At 38.4% G+C, this 24,311-nt stretch overlaps 3 protein-coding genes across 3 annotated transcripts; 1 reads left to right on the top strand and 2 right to left on the bottom strand.

Annotated features, from left to right (window-relative positions):
- Nucleotides 1–1,813: 1,813 nt before the first annotated feature.
- chmp6b (charged multivesicular body protein 6b) lies at nucleotides 1,814–9,903 on the bottom strand. Its single transcript, XM_023286886.3, has 8 exons — nucleotides 9,551–9,903; nucleotides 8,867–8,976; nucleotides 7,576–7,663; nucleotides 7,418–7,504; nucleotides 6,269–6,334; nucleotides 5,924–6,004; nucleotides 5,765–5,837; nucleotides 1,814–4,966 (listed from the first exon to the last, which is right to left on the bottom strand). Exons 1-8 carry the CDS (start codon nucleotides 9,611–9,613, stop codon nucleotides 4,917–4,919), a joined length of 618 nt encoding a protein of 205 aa, XP_023142654.1. The 5' UTR covers nucleotides 9,614–9,903; the 3' UTR covers nucleotides 1,814–4,916.
- A 1,581-nt stretch (nucleotides 9,904–11,484) lies between these two features.
- Nucleotides 11,485–14,416, top strand: LOC111579543 (zinc finger protein OZF-like). Its single transcript, XM_023286850.3, has 2 exons — nucleotides 11,485–11,709; nucleotides 13,021–14,416. The coding sequence occupies exon 2, from the start codon at nucleotides 13,089–13,091 to the stop codon at nucleotides 14,373–14,375; it is 1,287 nt and encodes a 428-aa protein (XP_023142618.2). The 5' UTR covers nucleotides 11,485–11,709; nucleotides 13,021–13,088; the 3' UTR covers nucleotides 14,376–14,416.
- Nucleotides 14,417–15,888: 1,472 nt separating this feature from the next.
- Nucleotides 15,889–23,973, bottom strand: LOC111579561 (uncharacterized). Its single transcript, XM_035955794.2, has 4 exons — nucleotides 23,722–23,973; nucleotides 20,354–22,186; nucleotides 18,695–19,846; nucleotides 15,889–18,267 (listed from the first exon to the last, which is right to left on the bottom strand). Exons 1-4 carry the CDS (start codon nucleotides 23,828–23,830, stop codon nucleotides 16,328–16,330), a joined length of 5,034 nt encoding a protein of 1,677 aa, XP_035811687.2. The 5' UTR covers nucleotides 23,831–23,973; the 3' UTR covers nucleotides 15,889–16,327.
- Between the last annotated feature and the right edge of the window lie 338 nt (nucleotides 23,974–24,311).

Below are 24,311 nucleotides of genomic sequence, written 5' to 3'. Positions count from 1 at the left end.
ATGTGATGGCAGAGAACCTCTCAATCATAACTAGACTTCTTCATTAATCAGGGCGACTGCGACTGAAGATGTAAAATAGAAACAAGAGTGGTTAAATTAGGATGCTCTAGACTGTCTCTTCTCTATTTTCTTAAACTTTCACTGTTTTATCATTTCTATTTCCCACTAAGGTCAACATCTCATTGTACTGTCATTCTTATTTTTCTCCAGTTTCTGTTTCAGGTTTCAGCATCTGTGGCTGCTTTCTAATTTAGCCGCTAGCTGTTAGCATAGCCTTAGCCGCTTAGAGAAGCTCATGTCCCAGTTTGTGTTAAATTTTTGCTGCTTGAGAGACATTTCTGAGACCACAGAGCGATGTCATTTACCAATAATCAGTCAATGAAATATAAAGATAACAGTAAGCGGAAAAATGCCAAATATCGGCCATAATAATCAGCCAGGCCGATAATCGGTCGATCCCTAATCGAAAGACTTTCTAACTAGCAAAACTATTGACACAGTAGATTAATTTCTGGGTCAGACATGCTGCATAAGACTGTTTTATCACTTTGATTGCCCACGAAGGTCCAGATTTTAAAGCTTTATTATTGTTTTCCAGACTCTGCTTTGTTTGTAGCTGCCTTTTAACTTAGCTGCTAGCATAGCCTTAGCCACTGTGAGTGATCAGTTTAGATTTTACTGCTTTAGAGACATTTCTAAGACCAGAGGGATGACAGACAGAGAGAGGAGGCTGCATCAGACCCGAATTCATCAATAATGGATCGATTAAAATACAGATAATTGGAAAAATGCTGATTAACAGTCACGGCAATCATAACAATTGGTCAATCCCTAATTTAAAGACTATCTATCAAGGAGAACATCATAAATTAGCAAAACTATTGACGCAGTAGATTAATTTCAGGGTCAGACATGCTGTATAACACTGTTCTATCATTTTCACTGCCCATTAAGGTCCAGATTTTAAAGATTCATTATTGTTTTTCAGACTCTGCTTTGTTTGTAGCTGCTTTCTACTTTACCCACTAGCCATTAGCATCACCTTAGCCATTATTAGAGTAGCTAACATCCTGGTTTGTATTTCTTGTTCAACTTTTGCTGCTTCAGAGACATTTCCAAGACCAGAGAGATGACAGACAGAGAGAAAAGGCTGCATCCGAACTCAATTTATCAAAAATCATTCAATTAAAATCCAGATAACTGGAAAAATCACAAATATCTGTGGCGCCCATCAGCCAGTCCGCGAATCAAAAGACTGTCTATCAAGGAGAATGTCATAAATTAGCAAAACTATTGACACAATAGCTTGATTTCTGGGTCATACATGCTGCAAAACACATTTCCAATATTGGAGGTTTTGCAGTTAGCCAGTTGTGTTGTTTTAAATTGAGTTCTCTGCAATGCAATTCCAAAACTAAAGGTACAATCTGCAGCTATAATAGCCTCCATGCCCCTGATTTTAAGGTTTTGGCATGAGATGTTGACCACATCTGCAGAGCCAGACATACACAAGAGCTTTTGTGAGATTCAACGCTGATTTTTGGGTGATTTAAGTGCAACCTGGTTGAAAGTAAAAGGCACAGTTCATCCGAAAGGTGCCGGTTTTTAACACCAAACTGAGAAAAGTTAAAGAAACATTTCTTGAAGCTGCTAACTTTGTGCCCAGTGATGGTAAAACTGGAAACACAAACTGTTTCCACAAACTCAAGTGGAGCTAGACTTCTCACCATTTGTCTCCTGCTGCCACCTTGTGTTCAACCATGAAATTGTAACATTTGAATTAAGAGCTGCAGTGATGCAACAAAAGACAATAAAAAAAAAAAAACACTTTTATTGTAAAAAGAATATACAGAGATATAGAGGTACAACTTCCACGTGGAGGTGAGCGGTTTGCTGCCTGACAGCGTTAGTCATCGATGTTTTCTGTCTGCCAGATTAACTGATTTACAGATTAGTTAGATGGATCTTCAGAGATGCTTAAGCTGTACAGATGTAGGCCACTGTTGTTGCCGCGGTTTAACATGTATCTATAGAAGCGACTCCCAGCGTTGATGTGAGCAGTAAAATAATTACGGTGTGGATAATACTGCCGGGTAAAGATCCACGTTCTGTCAAGTTATTACGTGGAGGAGATTACCAGCTGTTGTCTGGGCTGCGGAGGTAGAGCCCACGGAAGATATGATTAGCCCTTTCTGCAATGACACTGAACTAATCCACAAGGAGAGCACAGAATTAGATTAGTTAAGCTGCTTGAAAAGGGGTCAGATGGAGACGAATATTCCACCAAAGTGACGCAAAGTGTTTTCGGTAGTTTGGGAAAAGTTCCAGCGAGGGGCAGGTAAGGGCAACACGGATGGAGATAAGGCCTGGAGTGTGAGACGATAAGACTTTACAGAGCGTAATAGTAATAATAATTCTAGAAAAAAAAATGAAAAGGTCAGTTCATCCAAGTTACAAGAAAAATATGCAGCTAGTGTTATCTGATTGTAAAATCCAGCTGAACGTTCAAGTCATTCTTTTTGCAGCTAAAATCAAGTTTTTGTTACAGTTTTTTATCAATAAAAGGCAGAAATAAAAGGTCTTTAGTGAAAGTTATATCTTAAATAGATGTATTCTGGCATTCCAAAGACAGAAGGCCCCATCATTCAACCAAAAAAATATGTAAAATGTAAAAATTTTCCCTTTTGGTTACAGATTTTTTCTTGAATATTGACATAGAAGCTGCAGCAAACGTAACAAATCCATTTCAGTTGGATTCAGGCATGCAGAAAGCAGTTCTAATTAAGGCTTTGTGTTGATTTCTAGGTTTTCTGGTTCAAAAAGCTGCTGCTGAGTTAGTTCAATCTAATTCTTAAAGTCCTTGAGTGTCACAAATGAAATTCTGTTCATGTCTTGCACTGAGGTGGAAGCAGAAATTCAGAGATTGTATCTGAAACCTTGAAAAAAACTATAAAAAACACCTTGCGGTTGTATTTCTCTACCTATCTACAGTATGTCTCTAAAGACTCACAATCCAGAGTGTGGCTGTGTTTGCTGGAATTCAGGCTTAAAAAACAAAACTCAAACTTCAAGATATTCGTCTTCTGCAGCATTCTGGTTTTCCACTGATCAAACGTCTTCTTTCGTTTAGGAACTTTGTCATTTTCTTCATCATTTCTGCAGCAAATTTGAAACAGGATCCTTCGAGTGCAAACTTGATTTTAAGGAAAAGAAAAAAAGCCATGATCGAGGACTAAGAGAGAGCTGAGAATGTTGTCCGGATGAAGGATTCTTCGCAAAGTTTCTACCAGACTCGAGGAATGAAACCACAAAACTGAATTACAGCACTGAGTCTCGTTAGTTAACATCCTCACCAGACCAATATCAGCTGATTTTACCCCACCAAATGTGAAATATAGTCACAGTCGCTCCTTCTGATTCATTTGCTGCTAAGTTACGACCAGAAATGTGTTCAAAAAAATAATAAAAAGGTACAATTTTAAATGTGAAGCAAAATGTCATTACTATATTATTTTATCATATTAATAACCTCCCAATAGTAAAATGGTTGCTAGGGGATGTTACAGGCTCTGGTTGCCATGGTAACCAACCCTAAAGAGTAGCCAACTAGCCAATTTGACTTCATCAGTGACCATTTAGCTTAATTTAGCTGTTTTTGGTTCACACATATCACTGTTTTTTAAACCAAAACAAAAAACAGATGAGTGGATTTTTTTTTTTTTTTTTTTTAATTTAGTTGCATTTGAAATGGTAGGAACCAACGTTGTGGACGTTGCTTCCATGTGGAGGGCTTTTGTTGAACTCAGTATCAACTCTATCCTTGGCTCTCATTGGTCGACGCCTCATTTTCATCACCTCAAAGCATGAAACTAGCTAAAGTTCACTTCAACAATGACAACGTATCCTTACGTAGTTTCTTAAAGTTCACACATAACACAGTTAATAGATAGAAGCCATAGCTGTTTAAAAAAACAGATATTTTATCTGAGTTCTGAGTTTACTTTTTTAAAATTTTTATTTTATTGCGTTTAAAAGGGAAGGAACCAACGTTGTGGATGTTGTTTCCATGTGGAGGTGGTTTGTTGAACTCAGTATCTAGTGTAGCCTTAGCTTGAATTGGTAGACGCCTCATTTTCATCACTTCAAAGTTGAGATTAGTTTAACTTTTTGTTCGCCAAAGATCTCCGGTCGCCACATTGCTGCTGGTTTCTTACTATGTGTGCACTCTGTTTAGATGTTTGAGCCAAATTTTATCATATTTAATATATTAAATTCTTGTATTATGGTGAATTATGGCTCGAAGTGTGTTTTGTGAGGAGACAGATATCTTTGAATACTAAACTCTAATCAGCTATTCTTCAAATTTAAGTGAATGTTTGCATCAAATTTCAAGAAATTCAGGATATTGGCACAGAGAGGCAACCTAAAAACACAGTATCGTCAGCATAAAGGTATAAATAAACCAGAAAACAACCAGATAAAACCAGCTGCAGGTAAATAGGTAAATATGTCTTTTTGTAATTTGAGTTGAACTGACCCTTTAAAGGCTGACAAACCAAAGATAACCTGATAAATCAAAAAGCAGCCATGCAGTTAGAGTAAAATGATTCAGTGGTGAACAAAGACGCTGATCAGACGGAGGTTAGGCACAATGATCTGATCTCACAGGTCTTCACGGTTCCAGTCAGCATTTCTGCAGGACGCCGCAGTGAACTGGACCAGACTGGCTTCACGTGAGTACAAACAGCCGCTGGATGGGATGGAGGAAGCCACCGACGTGGCCGCCGTCGCCGCTGTCGCCGTTTCGCCTCATCGGAGGAGGAGAACAAACTCTCCGGCTAAATGTTTGTGTGGTTTGTTGGATCGTGAACAACTTCAGCAGCCGGCGAGTCAATGAGAGGAGGTCGCTGATGGTTCTAGGCAGCGAGCATCTCTCGCTCCGGCTTCCTCTTCGGACGTTCCCGCTCTGAAAAGACGGATTCGCCGAGTTACAGGAGGTAGACAGGGATGGAGATGCGGTTTGAAATCACCTCTTCACTGCATGAAACTCATCTTCCGGAAGTTAAATTCCACCTTTAATCATTAGGTCCCTTTTGCTCATCCATCTCTGATCAAATATTTTTATCAAAACCTCTGGATATTTAAAATGCTCTCTGAAATTTTTGCTTCATATTTCAAATATTTTATGAGATTTTTGTCTCTAAAAACTACCGCTTTCAACAGATTTCTTCAAATAAATTTGAGGCCGTTTGAACTACAATATCTGAGGAACTATTCAAGAACAAAACCTGAAATTTTCGCCATTGTCTCTCATCATGTCATTGATTTAAAATCTGCAATATTGGACAAATAGATCAAAGAAAAACCTGTGACTGTAGATATGTTGCAATGTGGAAAAAAATCCCATCTTTGAGCACACACTTCATTTTTGTGATTTTTATATTCAAAATGTTTTGTTTTATTGTGACATCTGGTTCAGAAAACGTCACTAGTTGACTTCTGTATTATAAGTTGTTTTTGTAAATGTGTGCAGAGACTATACATGTACAACTGTATATATTTTAAAAAACAGGCGAGGAATGCGGACGAACGTGATGAAGAATCTCCTGCAGGATGGTGGTTCAACATTTTTGACCTAAAGACCCGCCAGCAGCTCAAAATTAGAGCTGAAAACACTGAAGTTATCTGACTGAGGTTCATCTTTTTTGTCTGTGTAGGTTTCAGGTGTTTTGAACCCGAGTTAAGACAAATAAAAATCACAAACCTGGCTTCTCCTCGGCAGCTTCTGGGACCTCTGGCAGTTTGTCTGCAGGAACCTCAGGGAGCTCCAGGTCTCCCTGAGAGGTTTCAGAAGAAACATCAGAATGAAAATGAATTTATTTACGTCTGATCTAATAAAACCAGACATCCTGATCAGCCTAACCTGAGTTATGGCCTCCAGCTCAGCCAGCACAGCATCTTCATCCTCCTGCGATAAGGAACCGGCCAACATCTCGTCTATTTGCTGCAGAAACACAACAAGCTCAGTGTAAACAACAACTTTTAAACATTAGCAGCACCTTGATTCAGTCCCAAACACTTCAGAAACTGTTTGCAACCTGAAATTTGATTTCAAAACTGATGAATTCAGCTCTAGAAATCACCAAAAAATTGGAATAAACTCTTCACTTTAACTGTCTCCACATAGGTTTGCTGAAAATGCCCCAATAAAATGCATATTAAACAAACAAATAACCCTGTATTCTCCTGATAATAATGCTGAACTCACCCTTTGGTACTCGATGGCGTCTTGGGTTTCATCCATGATCCGTTCGACCTCCTCCACAGACATCACCTGATGCAGACGAGTCAAAAACATCCCATAAATTAAAATATTACTAGGGCTGAGATGATTCCTTGAGTTATTCCAGTAATTTGATTACTAAAAGTCTCTGAATGGAGGCTTCATGTAATCCACTACATACTAGACCCCAGGTCACTACTGGATCCAGACTTCATCCTGTATAGACCTATAATCAATAAATTATAAGGGGATTTTAAATTGGACGGGCCGTTTTTATTTGAACCGGTTCAGCTTTTCTAGTGTTAACAGCATTTATCAGATCAGAGGCTGAACTATGAAGACAGTTTAAGACTTTCTTAGTGTGAGTCGACAAAAACTAAAACCTCAGCAGAGTTAACAGGTATGAAGGTGGTTTTCAACTTTCTTTGTCAACTCACACTTTCTGATTCAAACTCGTCACACAAACAGGAGGTTTAACCATCATTTGACTCGTTTTACACAAAATTAACCAAAAGTGTTTGTGTCTTTTGAGTCATTTTGCATCTTTTTGTCATTTTTGTGTTATTTTAGTACTCTTTTGTGTCATTTTTGAATCTTTCTTTGTCATTTTTCCTTTGTTTTAGTATTCTTTTGTCTTTTTTAGTTATTTAAGCACATTTTTGTGTCATTTTTATCAGTTTGCATCATTTTGTCATTTTTGTGTTATTTTAGCATCCTTTTATGTAATTTTTCTTCCTTTTGTATAATTTTGGTGTTATTTAAGCATCCGTGTGTGTCTTTTTGTGTCATTTTTTGATTATTTAAGCATCCTTTTGTCCTTTTTTAAGTTATCTAAACATCCCTTTGTTTCTTTTTGTGTTGGTTTTTAATTATTTAAGCATCCCTTTGTGTCTTGTACTATACTATATATGTACAATACTATAGATGTACTATACACCACAGATGTTCACCCGTATTCCACCAGGACAGTTATTTCTGTTGCACAGTAAGCTCACTTCCTCTTTTGATGCTGTAACGCCAAGCGCTGATTACTGGATTAATCGCCAGAATACTCGATTACTAAAATAACTGCTAGCTGCAGCCCTAAACATTCCACGTTTGAGACACCAAAAACGAGAAAACTCCGTCTCCTACCTCGTGCATCTTCTTCAGACATTCGTTTCCAACTTTGAGCCCATCGATGACTTTCCTTTCAATCTGAGCGAACTCAAGATCTTGAACCTGAAACCAGACGATCCGTTAGTTTCAATAAAAACTGAGCGTTAACTCTTCTCTGTTCTCCTTTTACCCACCATTCGTTCCAGGTTGCTGATCTGGTTCTCCGTCTTGTCCAGGAGCCGGTCTTGGTAGCGTTTCTTCTTCAGCAGCAGGAGTGCTTTGCTGTTTTAGGAAAATAAAAATAACTCTGACATTAAAACTCGAACCAAGAAAAGAAGAAGGAAAGAAAATCCACTGCCTCAAAAACAGGAATTAGTGTAGGAGAAAAATGCATCTGAGTTGAAGTTTGAGTTCATGGTGAAACAATAGTAATTTAAAAGAAAATAAAAGCAGTATTTACAGTATGTGAAGGTGGGTGGGTGTGTTTTTGCCCCTAAAATGGATGATTTAAAATGTTCAACAATCTCATTTGATCCGGGTGTATAAGGGTGTGTGATCCAGTTTTTGTTCCTTGTTTTCCTCACTTTTTTCTCTTATTTTGGTAAATTTGCTGATCGATAATTATTTGTGTAGAGGGTGTTTTTGTTGTATGCAAGTTCTAGTAAACAGTTCAGCTTTATGAAGTGGTCTTGTGGAGTTTTTCTTTGACGTGGACAACCAAGAGAGGAATCGTCACAAATCAGAACCTACGATTACTAGCTGAAACATTTTGGGCATGTTATATGTTAAGATTCTTATTCTGAGGCAAAAAAAATATCCAAACATCCCAACTGTTTTATCTAGACTTTTTTTCTGTTTTACTGCACTTTATAAATCAAATTAAACCGCCCTCGTTTAATTTTATTGGCTAAAACTTCTGCACATGGAAACAATCTCCCATTTATAATCAAATAATAACGATTTAAGCTTTTAGATGCTAACAAATCCAGACTTCTGTATCTGCTGTTGTCATTCTACAAACAGAAAGCACACAGACCTTCTTGTGTAAGATGTTTTCCCTCCAAACAAATTCATCTTACACGAATTCTCCTGTTTCCATCCATCCATCCATTATCTATACACCGCTTAATCCTCACTAGGGTCATGGGGGGGCTGGAGCCTATCCCAGCTGACTCGGGCGAAGGCAGGGGACACCCTGGACAGGTCGCCAGTCTGTCGCAGGGCTACATACAAAGACAAACAATCACTCTCGCATTCACACCTACGGGCAATTTAGAGTAATCAATTAACCTCAGCATGTTTTTGGACTGTGGGAGGAAGCCGGAGTACCCGGAGAAAACCCACGCATGCACAGGGAGAACATGCAAACTCCATGCAGAAAGATCCCGGGAAAGCCGGGACGCGAACCAGGGATCTTCTCGCTGCAAGGCGAAAGTGCTAACCACTACGCCACTGTCTCCTGTTTGTTTTTTCTTAAATACTCACTCTTTCTTGCCATCCTTCAGCAGCTGTTTGGCTAAAAGCCGTTCCTTCTCCAGCTGTAGATTGATCCTCTTCTGGTACTGCCTCAGCTTATCTCTCTGCTGCTTCAGTTGCTGCAAAAAAAAAAACAAACAAACAAAAAATAACAACTTACACTCGGGTAGACATCAGGTTAAGTTATGAACACAATCCTGCAGCTTTGAGTTGTTCTATATTTAGATACTGTAGCTGCGATTAGGAGCTAAAATCTGAATTAAACAGTAGTTGTAAGCTATTTTACTAAAATATGACAACCAGAGTTCCGTTAGACTCCTCGGGTAATATCGGCAAACAAATAACTGAGCAACGTTTTGTTACAATTGTTAAATTTGAGATGTTTTTCTAGCTTCCCATAGCTCTAAAGAGATTGTTTTTGAGGCAGATTTGTGTAAGATTAAGTTATTTTTCCAAAACGTCCACGCCGAATTAAAGAGAAGCTCCGAATGAATGTAAAAAATCTTGGTTCTGGTTGATAAAACATCTGTACGCAACTCCTGACACGCAAAAATGCTTAAATTAGCAGAATTCTCGACGGAGCTCGGCGCGGCTAACTCTGCTGACGGGACAGAACGGCGATGCTAACGATGCTAACACCAACAGTTGGGTTAGTATGCTAACGCTAGCTAGCTGGTTAGCCGGGCTACTCACCAGAACAGCTTTGTCTTGTTCCGTCACTCGGGTCTGTTTCTTTTTCCCAAAAAGATTTCCCATCCTGACACAGCATGCCAGCTACGCTCCGCAGCCGGACGAGGGACGCCAAACTACGCTCGACGCGAAACTGTTTTCAGGAGGAAGACTTTGGCAGCTTCTCCGCCATTATTTGTGTAGTCATCTGTGTCCACACCCACATCAGGAAGGACCGGAGGCCGGGCGGGGACAAGCGGTTCTGTAATGAAACTCAAAATGTCCTAATAAAGATAATCTACGCGATTGTTTTGAGAAGAAAAATATGAAATTATACTTGTTGCGAGCGATGAAGCGAGAAATTCAATCACAACGCAAACTTATGTGGTAAAATCGTAGGGTTTTACTGCCATCTAGCGGCCACTCTCTGGAACTGCAGCCACTCTTTAATACAGTCAGCGTTAATGCAGACGTTGCAGCAACTTTTACTTCCGGTAATCACTTCAAAGTAAGATACATAAAATGAATCGATTGTGAACGAAAAAAATCAGATGTCTATTAAGATGTTGTTATTAATTGCTGTGAATCCAATTATTTAATTGAATTCACAGCTTACAGTCAGTTCATTCATTATATCTGTAAAATTATCCACACCTCCTTATGCCGTTTGCACATTCTGTCACTTGTATTTTCTGTAGAATTTTTCTATATTGTATTTTGGATATCTTAGATTTAAAAAAAAACTATGTTGTCCTATTGTTTACCCCTTTATTGAATATCCATGCTGCTGCGGATTAACAAAGCCATCTAATTTGTATCAACAGGTATTTTATAATACTACGAATATCTCTGAAATTTTGTTGATTTGTCTTATTTATTTTCCTATTTATTTTATAGAAGTCATTGGTACAACACAAGTCCAGTTTTATCGTTGTTGGACTAAGCAAGTGAGGAACAAACTATTCTGAACCTACAGTTACACCATAATATACTTGTTTAAACTTTCTCGACTAATTGAGTACTTTTTTTGGTCTATAAACGGTTTGAAAATGGGTGAAAAATACCTACCAGTTTTTCCTGGAGCCTACAAGAAGTGCCTTGTTTTGTCTATAACCCAAATGTATTCAGTTTAGTATAGGTAAAGATGGAAAGAAACCAAAGAAATTTTCTATTTTAGAAGCTGCAATCAGAGACAATGTGATTGGAAAGAAGGTACTTTAAATGATCTCAAGGGGGAAATCAAGAAACCAGCAGCATATTAAACATACAAAAATAAGAAATAAGAGTCAGGGAATATAGAGATATAAAAAAAAAATACAGGCACAATTATGTACAGAATAATAATAATAATAGTAATACTTTACCATAGCAACCCTCGGTTAATAGTAAATTAATAGTTAGCTAAACTAGAATACATGTGCATATACAATATCGCAGGAAATGACACAAGGAGAAAAAAAAATACAACAAATTATGCAACTTGCCAAATTAAAAGCGATCACAAATGTGATTTATCCTCAGTTTTACATTAAACCTAAAAGTGGAGCATATAAAACACATCAGTACAGTAAGTAGTAACCTATTATCACCAGTTTCCTGTCGGTTGTGTAATTATCAGCTGTTTATTACATGTTTTTGTTCGCTTTAGGTAGAGCCTTTTATTTTGAAAGAACTTACCGGAAGAGCCGTTGTTATTAACGGCATTTTATAAAATAAATAATTATGCTGCAGTTCCTCCAAGCGACCACCAGAGGGCAGTAAAACTCCTGATAAAACACTCAAGTGAGCCACTTTCGGGTTTTTTTTTAATAATTTACGGCTTTTTTGATGATTAATTATGTATTTTTCAACGCAGAAGACAATAAAATGCGAACACATTTCGAGAGATTAGATGACAATTATAATAAGTTGTGAATTTATTAAGAATAAATGAAAGAAGAATAAAGGCGTCCGTGCAGGTGCCTGTTTAAAACACCGCAGATACGTCAAAAATATCTGGAATGAGAACAAAGCGGATCCTCTTCCTGTTTGAGCTCTGATTGATTAATTTAATGGATCAACTCTGACTGGAATCCAGCTCGGACATTATGAACGATTCTGTCCAACGGTGTGTGTGTTTGGAGGAGAAAGTGCAGAAGAAACGCCTCATCAGCCGCAGGACGTCGATCTGAAGCAAAGCGCTGGTGAGAAGATTTAACAGCAGATGTGGAGGAAACTGCTAACTGCTAGCTGCTGGGAGGGAGGGAGGCTGGAAGACACGGTTCACATTCGCACAAATCGTTTTATAAATACCAACAGAAACGTTTCCGATAATTAACTTTGTGTTGCCTGAATTAAAAACAGGTGGAATCTTTCAGAACGCCGTGTAGCACCCGGAAGCATTTACAGCGCGCACATATCAACGTTCTTTTGTAGTCCATTTGCCAAAAAATGGCTTAACTGGATTTACAAGATAAAGGTGATGTGTTTGGTACATAATTTATTTAAATAAAAGCCAAAATATCCTTCAGCTTCTGTTTTAACTCAATCAAGAACAAGTTTAAATTGAGAATATCTTTTGGGGAAAAAGAGCAACACCAATAACTTGTCAAAGAAACCACTTTTGTGTGTTATTTGGATGTTGGGTTAGACCAGGGGTGTCAAACATGCGGCCCGCGGGCCAAAGCCGGCCCCCCAGAGGGTCCGATCCGGCCCGTGAGACGACTTTGTAAAGTGTGAAAATTTCAGAGTAGACGTTAACTGCAGATTGTAAATTAGTAAAACTATAAATAATAAATAATATTATATAATGTATTATAAAATATTGCTTGTGTTTTTTCTCTTACCTTTGTCATTTTTGTGTTTTGCTTTATTCATTGTTTTGTGTATCATTTTTGTTGTTTTGTGTCTTGTTTTTGTGTTGTTGTTTTTTGGTTGCTTTGTAACTTTTTTCTCAAATTTTTGTCTCTTTTTTTGTTTTCAGGTTGTTCATAATGTTTTGTAAAAAGATAATTCCTTAAATGTGAACATTTTCAGAATGTACTTTTTTGCACTAAAACAAAGGAAAAATTTGGAGGTGTGGTTTTTATAGGTTATTCTGCTGTGATTTTACTGGTCCGGCCCACTTGAGATCTAATTGGGCTGAATGTGGAACCTGAATGAAAATGAGTTTGACACTCCTGGGTTAGACAGTTATGGCAAAAAAAAAAAAAAAAATTCAATCTTGATTTTGCAGTTTTGTGGACGGTTCCTGACTACAGACAAAACATGATTTAATAGTTTTGTTATATAAAACTACACGCCTTTCTCCACTACAACTTGATCTCTAAACTTACTTTAGAATATATTTGTTTATACTACAGTGGATGAAGCACACATCTTACTATTCCAATTAATTTGTACAGGGATAATACTTGTAAAATCAGTTGCTGCTAGTTATATAACACATTTAAAATCATATCCGTTGAGCTAAAGTGCTTTGCTGAAGTTGTTGATAACATACATGTGTGTTTCAGTGCTACCTGCAGAGGACCAGCAGCTGTTGGTGATTAAAGAAGTTCAGCAGGACCCAGAGCCTCTAGACATGAAGGAGGAACAGCTTCATCAGAGCCAAAGTGAAGACAACAGAGAGGAAACGAACAGCACAGCTAAACAAATGACAACAGAAAGTGATGGAAAGGACTTCGAAGGACCAGAAGCAGATGAAAAACCTGGTCCAAATAGTAATTTACAACCAAATAGTGATGGAGAGACTTCAGAATGTACAAAGACAGAAGTCAGTATTGATGAGGATGAGGAGGAGCTGGAGGACGACGAATGCCAGGAACCTTTGACAGATTCTGAATCTGAAACTAAAGACAGGGATAATGATCACTTGACATCTGAGTCAGCTGTAAAAACCCTAAAAGAGTCACATCAGAGACACATGAGAAGTCATTCAAGGAAAGTGTCCTCTAACTGTTTGGTTAATAATAACTGCGTCAGAGCGAAGGAAAATTCAGATTCACAGAAAAGAGTCAACACTGGAGAAAAACTATTTAGCTGTCTTGTTTGCAGTAAAAGATTTAAACAAAAACAAAATCTGAAGACACACATGCGAGTCCATACTGGAGAGAAACCATTTCACTGTGACGTTTGTGGCAGAAGATTTAGACACAATGATACTTTTAAGGCACACGTGAGAATCCACACAGGGGAGAAACCATTTGTTTGTGGTGATTGTGGTGAAAGGTTTACGCAACAGCAAAATCTGAAAAGACACACGAGGGTTCACACAGGAGAGAAACCATTTGGTTGTGGTGTTTGTGGTAAAAGATTTACACAACAGGGGGTTCTGAAAAGACATATGAGAGTCCATAGAGGAGAGAAACCATTCAGCTGTGATCCTTGTGGTAAAAGATTTACCGTCAAAACATATTTTAAGAAACACATGAGAATTCACACTGGTATCAAAATATTTGGTTGTGACATTTGTGGTAAAAGATTTAACCAGAAGGCACATGTTAAAACACACGTGAGAGTCCACACAGAAGAGAGACCTTTTAGTTGTGATGTTTGTGAGAAAAAATTTAATCGAAAGACAAATCTCAAAACACACATGAGAGTCCACACAGGAGAAAGACCATATGTTTGTGAGGTGTGTGGGAAAAAATTTGTGTATCAACATGATCTCAAGATACACGTCACAGTTCACACTGGAGAGAAACAGTTCAGCTGTGGTGTTTGTGAGACAAGATTTACTCAGCAGGGAAGTCTGAAGAGACACATGAGAATCCACACAGGAGAGAAACCATTTGTTTGCAGTGTTTGTGGTAAAACATTTACACAACAAGGAAGTTTAAACAGACACTCGAAAACTCACACAGGCTAGTAGCTGTACATTTTCAGGATTTGTTTTTTCATATATATATATATATATATATATGTATATATATATATATATATATATGTATATAAATTATTTTTTGACTGAATTATATTGTGTTTGCTTTGGTGATTCTCTCTGTAAATCACAATATATTAACAATTGCTGTGTAAGGTGTCCTAAACTGTTGGAAATAAACATTATTTGTGCTGCAAGCTGTAAAGACTTACATGGTTCTTTGCAAAGTGCACCAAAAACAACATTTTAAAGGCAAAAGCTGATGTCACATTTGCGTTGATGAATTGTGAGTACACTCTGGCTTTTTTTGTGGTAATAGGACAAATTCTTGTTTAGCTAGAAGTTGGGGCAAAGGTGCTTAATGAAACTTAAGTGAATTTTGTTTTATTTAGGGCAATATCTCATCACTTTTGCATGTGGTTTTCTAAAATTTTCTGAATAAAATTATGAACACAAATATGTGCAGAATAGGATCTTTTCATACCACATGTAGTTTTAGGTTTGCATCTGCTAATTTCTGCTTCACTTAGTGTGAGTTATCAGTAAGATGGAGCTTAGTTTTGTTTCTTTGTTGCTGTGTGACTCTCCTTTCTTTGGTATGCCCCAACGATTATATCAATACCATATGGAAAAGGTGTGCACATCCATCTAATTAATATCTAAACCTGGAAATTAAAGCTCCATACAGCAGCTATCATTTGAACTCTTATTTTAATATCGAGTTCTTTTTAAGCAGTCCATGTTTTGAATGTGTGTGAATGTGTAACTGAACTGAACCAAAACAACTTTACAGCTTTGAAACTTACCCCAGATCATGGTTTGGATCAAACAGCTTGGTTCATCTTTTTTTGGGATGATTACAAGAAGCTACAGTTGGCTGTGGAGAGAGGTTTCGACAATATTTTGTCACAAGACGTATAAACCAATATGCATGTTTTCTGTATGTTACAGAACATGTTCAACTAGTTACTCTGTAATGAAACAGTCACACAATTTGACCATCAACATAGTCAAGCAACTGCATACCCTAGTTTTTCCTAGTATTTCTTTCAGAGCACACAGTGGTGTCTCTCCAAAACCCACAGCAAAAGTTCAAATTTGTCACTGTACTTGAGACTGTACTCAGATATACTTCCAGGCCAGAAAGAAATGGAAGGAGGAGGTTCACAAATACATTAAAAATAACAGTGATTTCTAGAAGAATGAATGGAGTTCTTACTGACTCACAAACCAACACATTTCCCTTGATTATGTAACCGATATAATGGTTCTTGTATTTGTCTGCCAAAGGGACATGTGGTCAATTTGTGTGAAATGTAGAAACCCCAAGTAATCACATATGTATGGTCAGTTCTGACAGCATATTTAAGTGTTTTGAGAAGTGCGTTGAAAGGAAACAAAGAGGAAAATGATGTGATGTGGCTGAAAGACGTGGAACAATATGGTAGTGAAAGCCAACTAGCGCAAGAAGTGACCACAGTTTTAAATGAGAACAACTAAGCAGCAAAGTGGTTTCTCTTTTATTGTGATTTATCGATGCAACTAAATTCGTGATCCAACAGATTATTGTTGATCATGGTCTCAATCATGCACACAACATCATTCACAGCATAATCAACCGTATGTATTAGTAACTGTAAAGCAGTACGCAAAATATAAAGACCTGTGGAAACATTGCAGATGACAACAGTAACAGTTAGCATGATAACATTCCCTCTACCCCAGTGCCAGCTGGGAAGAATGGCTCACATACATGCATAGCACTATATAGCAATGAAATTCTCTGACACACCTGTGTAGGATGGCTTAGACAGTGGGTTTTGAGCTGATTCGAGAATAAGTTCAGCTCCATTTTAAACCCCGGCAACTTCCGGTTTTGCTGGAGATAGCGGGGTGCTAAGTGGCAGAGCAACAGCCTCCACATGTCCCTCCAGACTTCTCTACGATGTAACGCTTTCACCAGAATCAAATGGTATTTCTCTTGTATGGATTCTCATGTGTCTCTTCAGATTCCCCTCTCGGTTAAATCTTTCGTTACAAACATCACAGCCAAATGGTTTCTCTCCAGTGTGAATTCTCATGTGAGTTTTCAAGTTAGTCTTCCACAGAAATCTTTCACCGCAAACACTACAGTTGAATGGATTGTCTCTCGTGTGGACCCTCCTGTGGCTCTTCAGATCCCCTGGGTGAGAAAACCTTTTGCTACAAATACCACAACCATATGGTTTCTCTCCGGTGTGGACTTTTATGTGCTTTGTGATATGTATCTTCTGGCTAAATCTTTTACCACAAATTGTACAACTAAATGGTTTCTCTCCTGTGTGAACTCGCATGTGTTTTTTAATGTGTATCTTCTGGTTGAATTTTTTACCACAAACAGCACAGCTAAATGGTTTCTCTCCTGTGTGGACACTTTTGTGTCTTTCCAGATCCCCTGGTTGTGAAAATCCTTTACTGCAAACACCACAACTATATGGTTTCTCTCCTGTGTGGACTCTTGTGTGTCTATCAAGATTATACTGATGTCTAAATTTTTTTTTACAAATTTTACAACTCAAGGACTTCTCTCCAGTGTGGACGCTCATGTGTCTATTAAGATTATACTGATGTCCGAAACCTTTTTTACATATATGACAACTAAATAGTCTTTCTCCTGTGTGAACTGTCGTATGTGCCTCTAGATATGTGTTTCGGGTAAATGTTTGTCCACAAACATCACAACTAAATGGTTTCTCTCCTGTGTGAAGCTTCATGTGTGTATTTAGATTATACTGATGCTTAAGTTTTTTACCACAAACTTTGCAACCAAAAGATTTCTCCCCTGTGTGGACTTCTGTGTGTCTGTCAAGATTATACTGATGTCTAAATTTTTTTTTACAAATTTTACAGCTGAAGGGTTTCTCTCCAGTGTGGACGCTCATGTGTCTATTAAGATTATACTGATGTCTGAAACCTTTTTTACATATATGACAACTAAATAGTCTTTCTCCTGTGTGAACTGTCGTATGTGCCTCTAGATATGTGTTTCGGGTAAATCTTTGTCCGCAAACATCACAACCAAATGGTTTCTCTCCTGTGTGAAGCTTCCTGTGTATCTTTAGATTATGCTGATGCTTAAGTCTTTTACCACAAACACTGCAACCAAAGGATTCATCTCCTGTGTGAGCTCTCATCTGCGAATCTATTTTTTGTTTCATTCTAAACCATTTCTTCTTAACCAAACGGATGGATGAGCATTTTGCTGAATGACATGTCATGTGTCTCTGAAGAGACTGCTTGTAGGTAAACTGTTTACCACACTCAGAGCAGCTAAAGGGTTTTTTGTCAGTGTTACATTGCACATCACTATTTACACCCGATTCAGTTGCGTTGGTCTTCTTCTGATCATTGTCATGGTCTTCGGTTTCAGGTCCAGAATCAGACAAAGGTTCCTGCCACTCATCATCTTTATTAGTACCATCAACTTCGGTCTCAGGAGACTCTGAAGCCTTTCCATCAGTAGTTGGTTCTATGTGACAATTTGGATCTGGGTTCTTGGCTGGGTCTGGTCCTCCATACTCCTCTCCATCACTTCTGGTTTTCACCTGTTTAGCTGAGCTGCTCATTGGAGACTCTACCTCTCTGTTGTCTAAAGTTTGACTCTGATGAAGTTGTGAGGACTGAGAATTCTCTTTACCATTTTCACTTTTAACAGCAGTGAACTGGAAGCTTGTATTATCATTCTCCTCTTGTCCATTTAAATGGTCTCCCTCCTGACCGGGCCAGAATTCCTCCTGTTCCTCCTTTATGTGGAGGAACTCTGGGTCCTGCTGGCTGGAGTTCCATTCATGGGGAACTTCCTCTTTAATCACCAACAGCTGCTGAACATCTGTAGGCAACACTGAAACACAAATGTACATTATGAATAACTTCATGTACATGCATACAGATCCCCTGCCACAGTTTTTAGGAACATGACAAATCTGCGACAGTAGACATCTGGACTTCATCCTGAAAGACTAAACAGTAAACAAAACTGACCACATACCGCTACCACTGGTTACCCTAGAAAAGGAGATGTATGACAAGTTTATCTAGATGCAGACAATCACACACATCGGCAATCATCTACAATCTCCACTGCCATTGTAACAGCAGCCTCCAGCATGGGAAAATCTCCAGTTAATCTTACACAATTTAGACTTGACAACCAGCATTAATTGTAACTGAATGTCTGGTAAATATCCATTGTCAAACTTATTTCAGTAGTTCTCAGTTAACTGTTTTCTCCTGGAGAAACAGGACACATTAAAACTGATTATTCTTACCAGGAGTTTGGTTGATACTATCCTGTGACTGACGGGAACCAGAGCATTCAGTCTCCAGTTTTTCTTCTAGTTTAGCCGGAGCTGGTAAGATGTTAAGTGACAGAGCAACAACCTCCACATGTCTCTTCAGATTGTCCTGAGATGTAAATCCTTCATCACCATCAACTGGTTTCTCTCCTGAGTGGACGGTCATGTGTTTTTTAATGTGGATCTTCTGGTTGAATCCTTTACCACACAAATTACATTTGAATGGTTTCTCTCCAGTGTGGAGTCTCATGTGAGTCTTCAGATCCTCTGGTCGTGAAAATGTTTTACTACAAATGTCACAACTAAATGGTTTCTCTCCAGTGTGAACTCTTTTGTGTCTATTAAGATTATAATGCCGTGTAAATTTTTGGCCACAAACATCACAGTCATATTGTCTCACTCCTGTATGGTCTCTCATCTGTGAATCAACATTTTGTCCCACTTTCAAACTTTTCTTATTAACTGAACAGATGGAAGAACTTTTTACTGAATGACATGTCATATGCCTCTGAAGAGAACGCTTGTGGAGAAATTGTTTATCGCACTCAGAGCAGCCAAAGGTTTTTTTGTCAGTGTTAGATCCCACATTAGTATTTGCACCTGACTCAGGTGCTCTGGTCTTCTTCCAGTCATTGTCATGGTCTTCAGATGCAGGTCTAAAATCTGGCGAAGGTTCCTGCCAATAATCCTCATCATCATTATTACTGACTTCAATCCTAGATGAGTCTGAAAACTTTCCACCAGTATTTGTTTGTAACTGACTATTTGAATCTGAGCTCCTGGCTGGTTCTGGTAGTCCATAGTTGCCTCCATCACTTTCTGTTTTCAGTTGTTCAGTTGAGCTGCTGATTGGAGGCTCTGCCTCACTGTTGTCTTCATTTTGGCTCTGATGAAGCTGTGAAGACTGAGGTTTCTCTTCATCATCTTCACTCCTCACAGGACCAGCAGTGAATGGAACCCTACTGATATCAGGCTCCTCCTGCCCATTAAACTGCTCTCTCTCTCGACTGGTCCACTGTTCTTCTTGTTCCTCCTTTATGCAACGGGGCTCTGTGTCCTGTCGGTCCAGACTGGGACCCAATTCGTGAGGAACTTCATCTTTAATCACCAATAGTTGCTGGACATCTGTAGGAGACATTGAAATACATATGTAAATTATGGAGAACTGTGACCTTAAATGTAGTCACACAGATCCTCAGCAGTTGTAACATACAGTACAATATTACAAAGAACTCACTGAACTATAGCTGAAAGCAAGAAAACCAACGAAGACCAACAACATACACTGAAGTTCTGGTAAAACAATTGTGTAGCAGTTGGTGGTGAAGTGAATGACTGAACTACTAAGAGAACTATGAGATGTACAGATGGTGTTCTGTGAACTCTTGCAGTGGCTATAGAGTTACATTTCTAGTTAAGTTTATTCTTGAGTTTGAAGAGTTGTGTCTGAATTGAGTTGTGTATCTGCCATTTTATGACATTCTGTAGGGTGACATGTATTCCTGTATGGCAACTAAGTGCGATAAGGTAATGAAGGAAAAATAATTTTAACATGCAAAATGTCAGCATCTATCCATATCTAAACATATGTCTACTGACGACACATTCTTCATAAAGTCTGGTTATTCTTACCAGGGGTTTGGTGGTTAATGTCATTCTGCGGCTGATGGGCACCCAGAAGTTTTTCGTCCACTTTAACCCGAGGTAGTGGGATGCTAAGGGACAAGACGGCAGCCCCCACTTGTGTTTTCAGATTTTCCTGAGATGGAACTTTTTCAGCACAATCAACTGGTTTCCCTCCCGTGTGGCTGCTCATGTGTCTCTTCAGACTTTCCAGTCGTGTAAACTTATTTCCACACAAGTCACAACCAAATGGTTTCTCTCCTGAATGGACAAATGCATGTGTCTCAAGATGTGCCTTTCGATTAAATCTTTGTCCACAAACATCACAGCCAAACGGTCTCTCCTCTGCATGGACTTTCATATGTTTCTTAAGATGTATCTTCTGATTAAACCTTTTGCCACAAACACCACAATCAAATGGCTTCTCTCCAGTGTGGATTCTCATGTGAGTTTTAAAGCTTGTCTTCCCCATGAATCTTTTACCACAAACACTACAATTAAATGGTTTCTCTCCTGTGTGGACTCTTGTGTGTGTCTTGAAATGTACCTTCTGACTAAATCTTTTACCACAAACATTACAAGTGAATGGCTTTTCTCCAGTGTGCATTCTCATGTGAGTCTTAAAACTCGTCTCCCACATGAATGTTTTACCACAAGTCGTACATTCGAATGGTTTTTCTCCTGTATGGACTCTTGTGTGTATCTTTAGATCCACTTCCCGTGAAAATCTTTTACCACAAGCATCACAACCAAATGAATCCTCTTCTGTGTGGACTCTCATGTGAGTCTCATAATATACTTTCCACATAAATCTTTTACCACAAACATCACAACCAAATGGTTTCTCTCCTGTGTGAACTCTCATGTGCCTCTTAATATGGATTTTCTGGTTAAATCTTTTACCACAAACATCACAGCCAAATGGTTTTTCTCCTGTGTGGACTCGAGTGTGAGTCTTCAGCTCCTCTGGGCGTGAAAATTTTTTACTACAAACGTCACAACTAAATGGTTTCTCTCCTGTGTGAACTTTTTTGTGTCGATTAAGGTTACACTGACGTGTAAAGCTTTTACCACAAACATCACAAACAAATGGTCTTTCTCCTTTCTGTGCTCTCGTCTGTGATTCTACATTTTGCTTCATTCTACAGGTTTTCTTATTAGCTGAACGGCTGGAAGACTTTTCTCCTGAATGAGATACCATGTGTCTCTGAAGAGAACGCTTGTGAAGAAATTGTTTATCACACTCGGAGCAGCTAAAGAGTTTTTTGTCAGTGTCACATTCCACATTATTATTTACACCTGATTCAGGTGCTCTGGCCTCCTTCCAATCACTGTCACTGTCTTCAGTTTCAGATCCAGAATCTGACAAAGGTTCCTGCCACTCGTCGTCCTGCTGCTCCTCCTTATCATCATCATCATTAATGACACTACTCTCAGAAGGGTCTGAAGACTTTCCATCAGTATTTGGTTTGGAATTGTTGTTTGGATCTGGGTTTTCAGCTGGTTTTGGTTCTCCACATCCCTCTCCATCACGTTCTGTTTTCATCTGTGTAGTCAAGCTGCTTGTTGCCTCTTCAATGTCTTCATATTGGCTCTGATGAAGCTGTGAGGACTGAGGTTTCTCTTCATCATCTTCACTCTTTACAATAACAGCAGTGAATGTTAACTTGTTGATATCAGTCTCTTCTTGCCCATTAAGCTGCTCTTCCTCCTGACTGGTCCAGAGTTCCTCCTGTTCCTCCTTTATGTGGAGGAACTCTGGGTCCTCCTGGTTTGAACTGGAGCTCCATCCATCAGGAATCTCTTCCTTAATAAAGAGCTGCTGGACATCTGCAGGAGACACTGAAACACACATGTACATCATGGACAACTGTGACTTTATGTGTTTCCATACAAATCTTCAGGAGTTTTAGTTTTATTCAAAATACTATTCAATCGTTGGTGGCCCTACACCTATAAAACTAGCTAATAAAGGAAAGGAAATGAGAACTAATCAGTACTGTAAGGGGTGGTAATATTTGACAAGTTCATGATTCAGTTTATATTGGATTCTCGAATGAAAACAATACTTTGATGTGCTAAAACCAGGATACACTCAAGCCAGCCAACGTAAAGACTGACCTGATTTATAAGAAATGACTTGTCTGTATTTCCAGCTCTAACAGCAAAAATAATTTCCCCCAATAACATCTACTGTAAGTACATGGTTAGATTTGTTCAGTTTTTGATCTTGTGTTTTTACTTTTCATTATTGAGTATCTATTGGCTAAATTTACCACATTCTAAAGTGTATACAAGGGAGTCTGAATACTTTCTGAAGCAGCTGCAGGTACTCAGAAATCACGTGTAGGAAACAATTACCATTAGACCAGGCTATTTGGGCCCCTAGAGGAGGATAAAGAAATAAACAGGAGCTCGGGCAATGTTGCATTGGTCGACTGCAAGTAATTACGGACTTTATAATGAAGAATATTCATCAACTTGTTAAAATCACATATCAGAAAACTGTTCACAGCAACAGAGAATTACATTTTACAATACTTTATTCATCCACGTCATAAATCTTGCTAAAACAATTAATGACGCCGCACTGATTTTCACCTTTTAAAGCCTCTTCCTTTGGGTCCTCCGAGCTGCTTCTTACATTATTCTGTTATTAGCATCTTACACATCTGGGACAATTTTGAGTTTCATTATTACATAGTGAGCACTGTATTGTTTCCTATTTATTGTTGCTGTCATTTGATCTTTTTGTCACGAGTGTATATAGTTTGATTGTTCAAGTACACGTATATGTTTATGTCTATAATATGCTTATAATAATAATGATAACAATATTTTTAATAATAACATAATTAAAAAGCGATTTCAAGTGGCAAAAGGAGTGAATTGGTTATATTATCGGACACTGAGTTGGTAAAATAATGCAGACACATGAGGATAATTGCAAATGAGATAATTTTTATGACTGACTCGGATTGAAGCAACTGTAAAGGTATAGAAACTGGGTGATAGAGCTTCAGGGCGGTGATCTCCTATGGCACAAAACTTGACTATTTCAGTTGGGAAGCTTCCTAAAATCTATTTTAAAAAATGAAATATCGCTTACAGTTCTCATATCAGCATAATAACGTGGATAAATGTTAATGCTGACAACAGGAACTAACGGTTTGTTGACTTTTTGAACAGGCACCGACGCAGCCCCCTATGATCTCCACCTACCATTACAACGGGCAGCTTCACGCACCAGTTAATCTGTTACCAGCTCAACTGTAACACCGGAACTCCTTTAAACTGAACGTCTGTGAAATATCCAGCTTTAATCTGATCCCAGCAGCAGTTAGCAGCTAGTTAGTTTAACATTTAAATCCTCATACCAGCGGTTTGCTTCAGAACGACGTCCTGCGGCTGATGGAGGCGTTTCTTCTGTACTTTCTCCTCCAGACAAACACTTCCAGTCCGCTGCTGCTGGACAGATTCCTTCATGTTGTTCTTTTTCACTCCTTAACGGAATCGATCATCTCCGATGTCCGTAAAACAGCTGCTTGTTAGATTTCTGTCCGTCTCTATCCATGGATGTAAAAACAGCAGCTGGGACAGTTTTTGATCAGGCGTCAACACGGACACCTTCACAGGCTCCTCTTAGAGCTGCAGGTCCTCAAAGTGGCCGCTAGATGGCAGTGAAAAGTATAAAATAAAACAAACTTTATTAATCCCTCATCAGAGAAATTTACACATTATAGCAAATAAATAAATGAATAATAGTAAAAATAATTAAATAAATAAAAGAATGAATGTATGAATAAATAAGTAAAAGAATAAATTAATTAATTAATTAATGAAAATAAATACGCTAATTATTTAACGAGCAAACAAACGAACGAGCAAACTAAGTAATTAACTAAACAATTAATTAAATAATTGCTAAAAGGCAAGAAATACAAAAGTGGGCCAAAGTTGTTGTTTT

The sequence above is a fragment of the Amphiprion ocellaris genome, chromosome 18, assembly GCF_022539595.1.
Source record: "Amphiprion ocellaris isolate individual 3 ecotype Okinawa chromosome 18, ASM2253959v1, whole genome shotgun sequence".
In the NCBI taxonomy this organism is placed as follows: Eukaryota; Metazoa; Chordata; class Actinopteri; family Pomacentridae; genus Amphiprion; species Amphiprion ocellaris.
The sequence above is the reverse complement of the archived record's forward strand: the minus strand, read 5'-3'. Positions and strand labels throughout refer to the sequence as shown.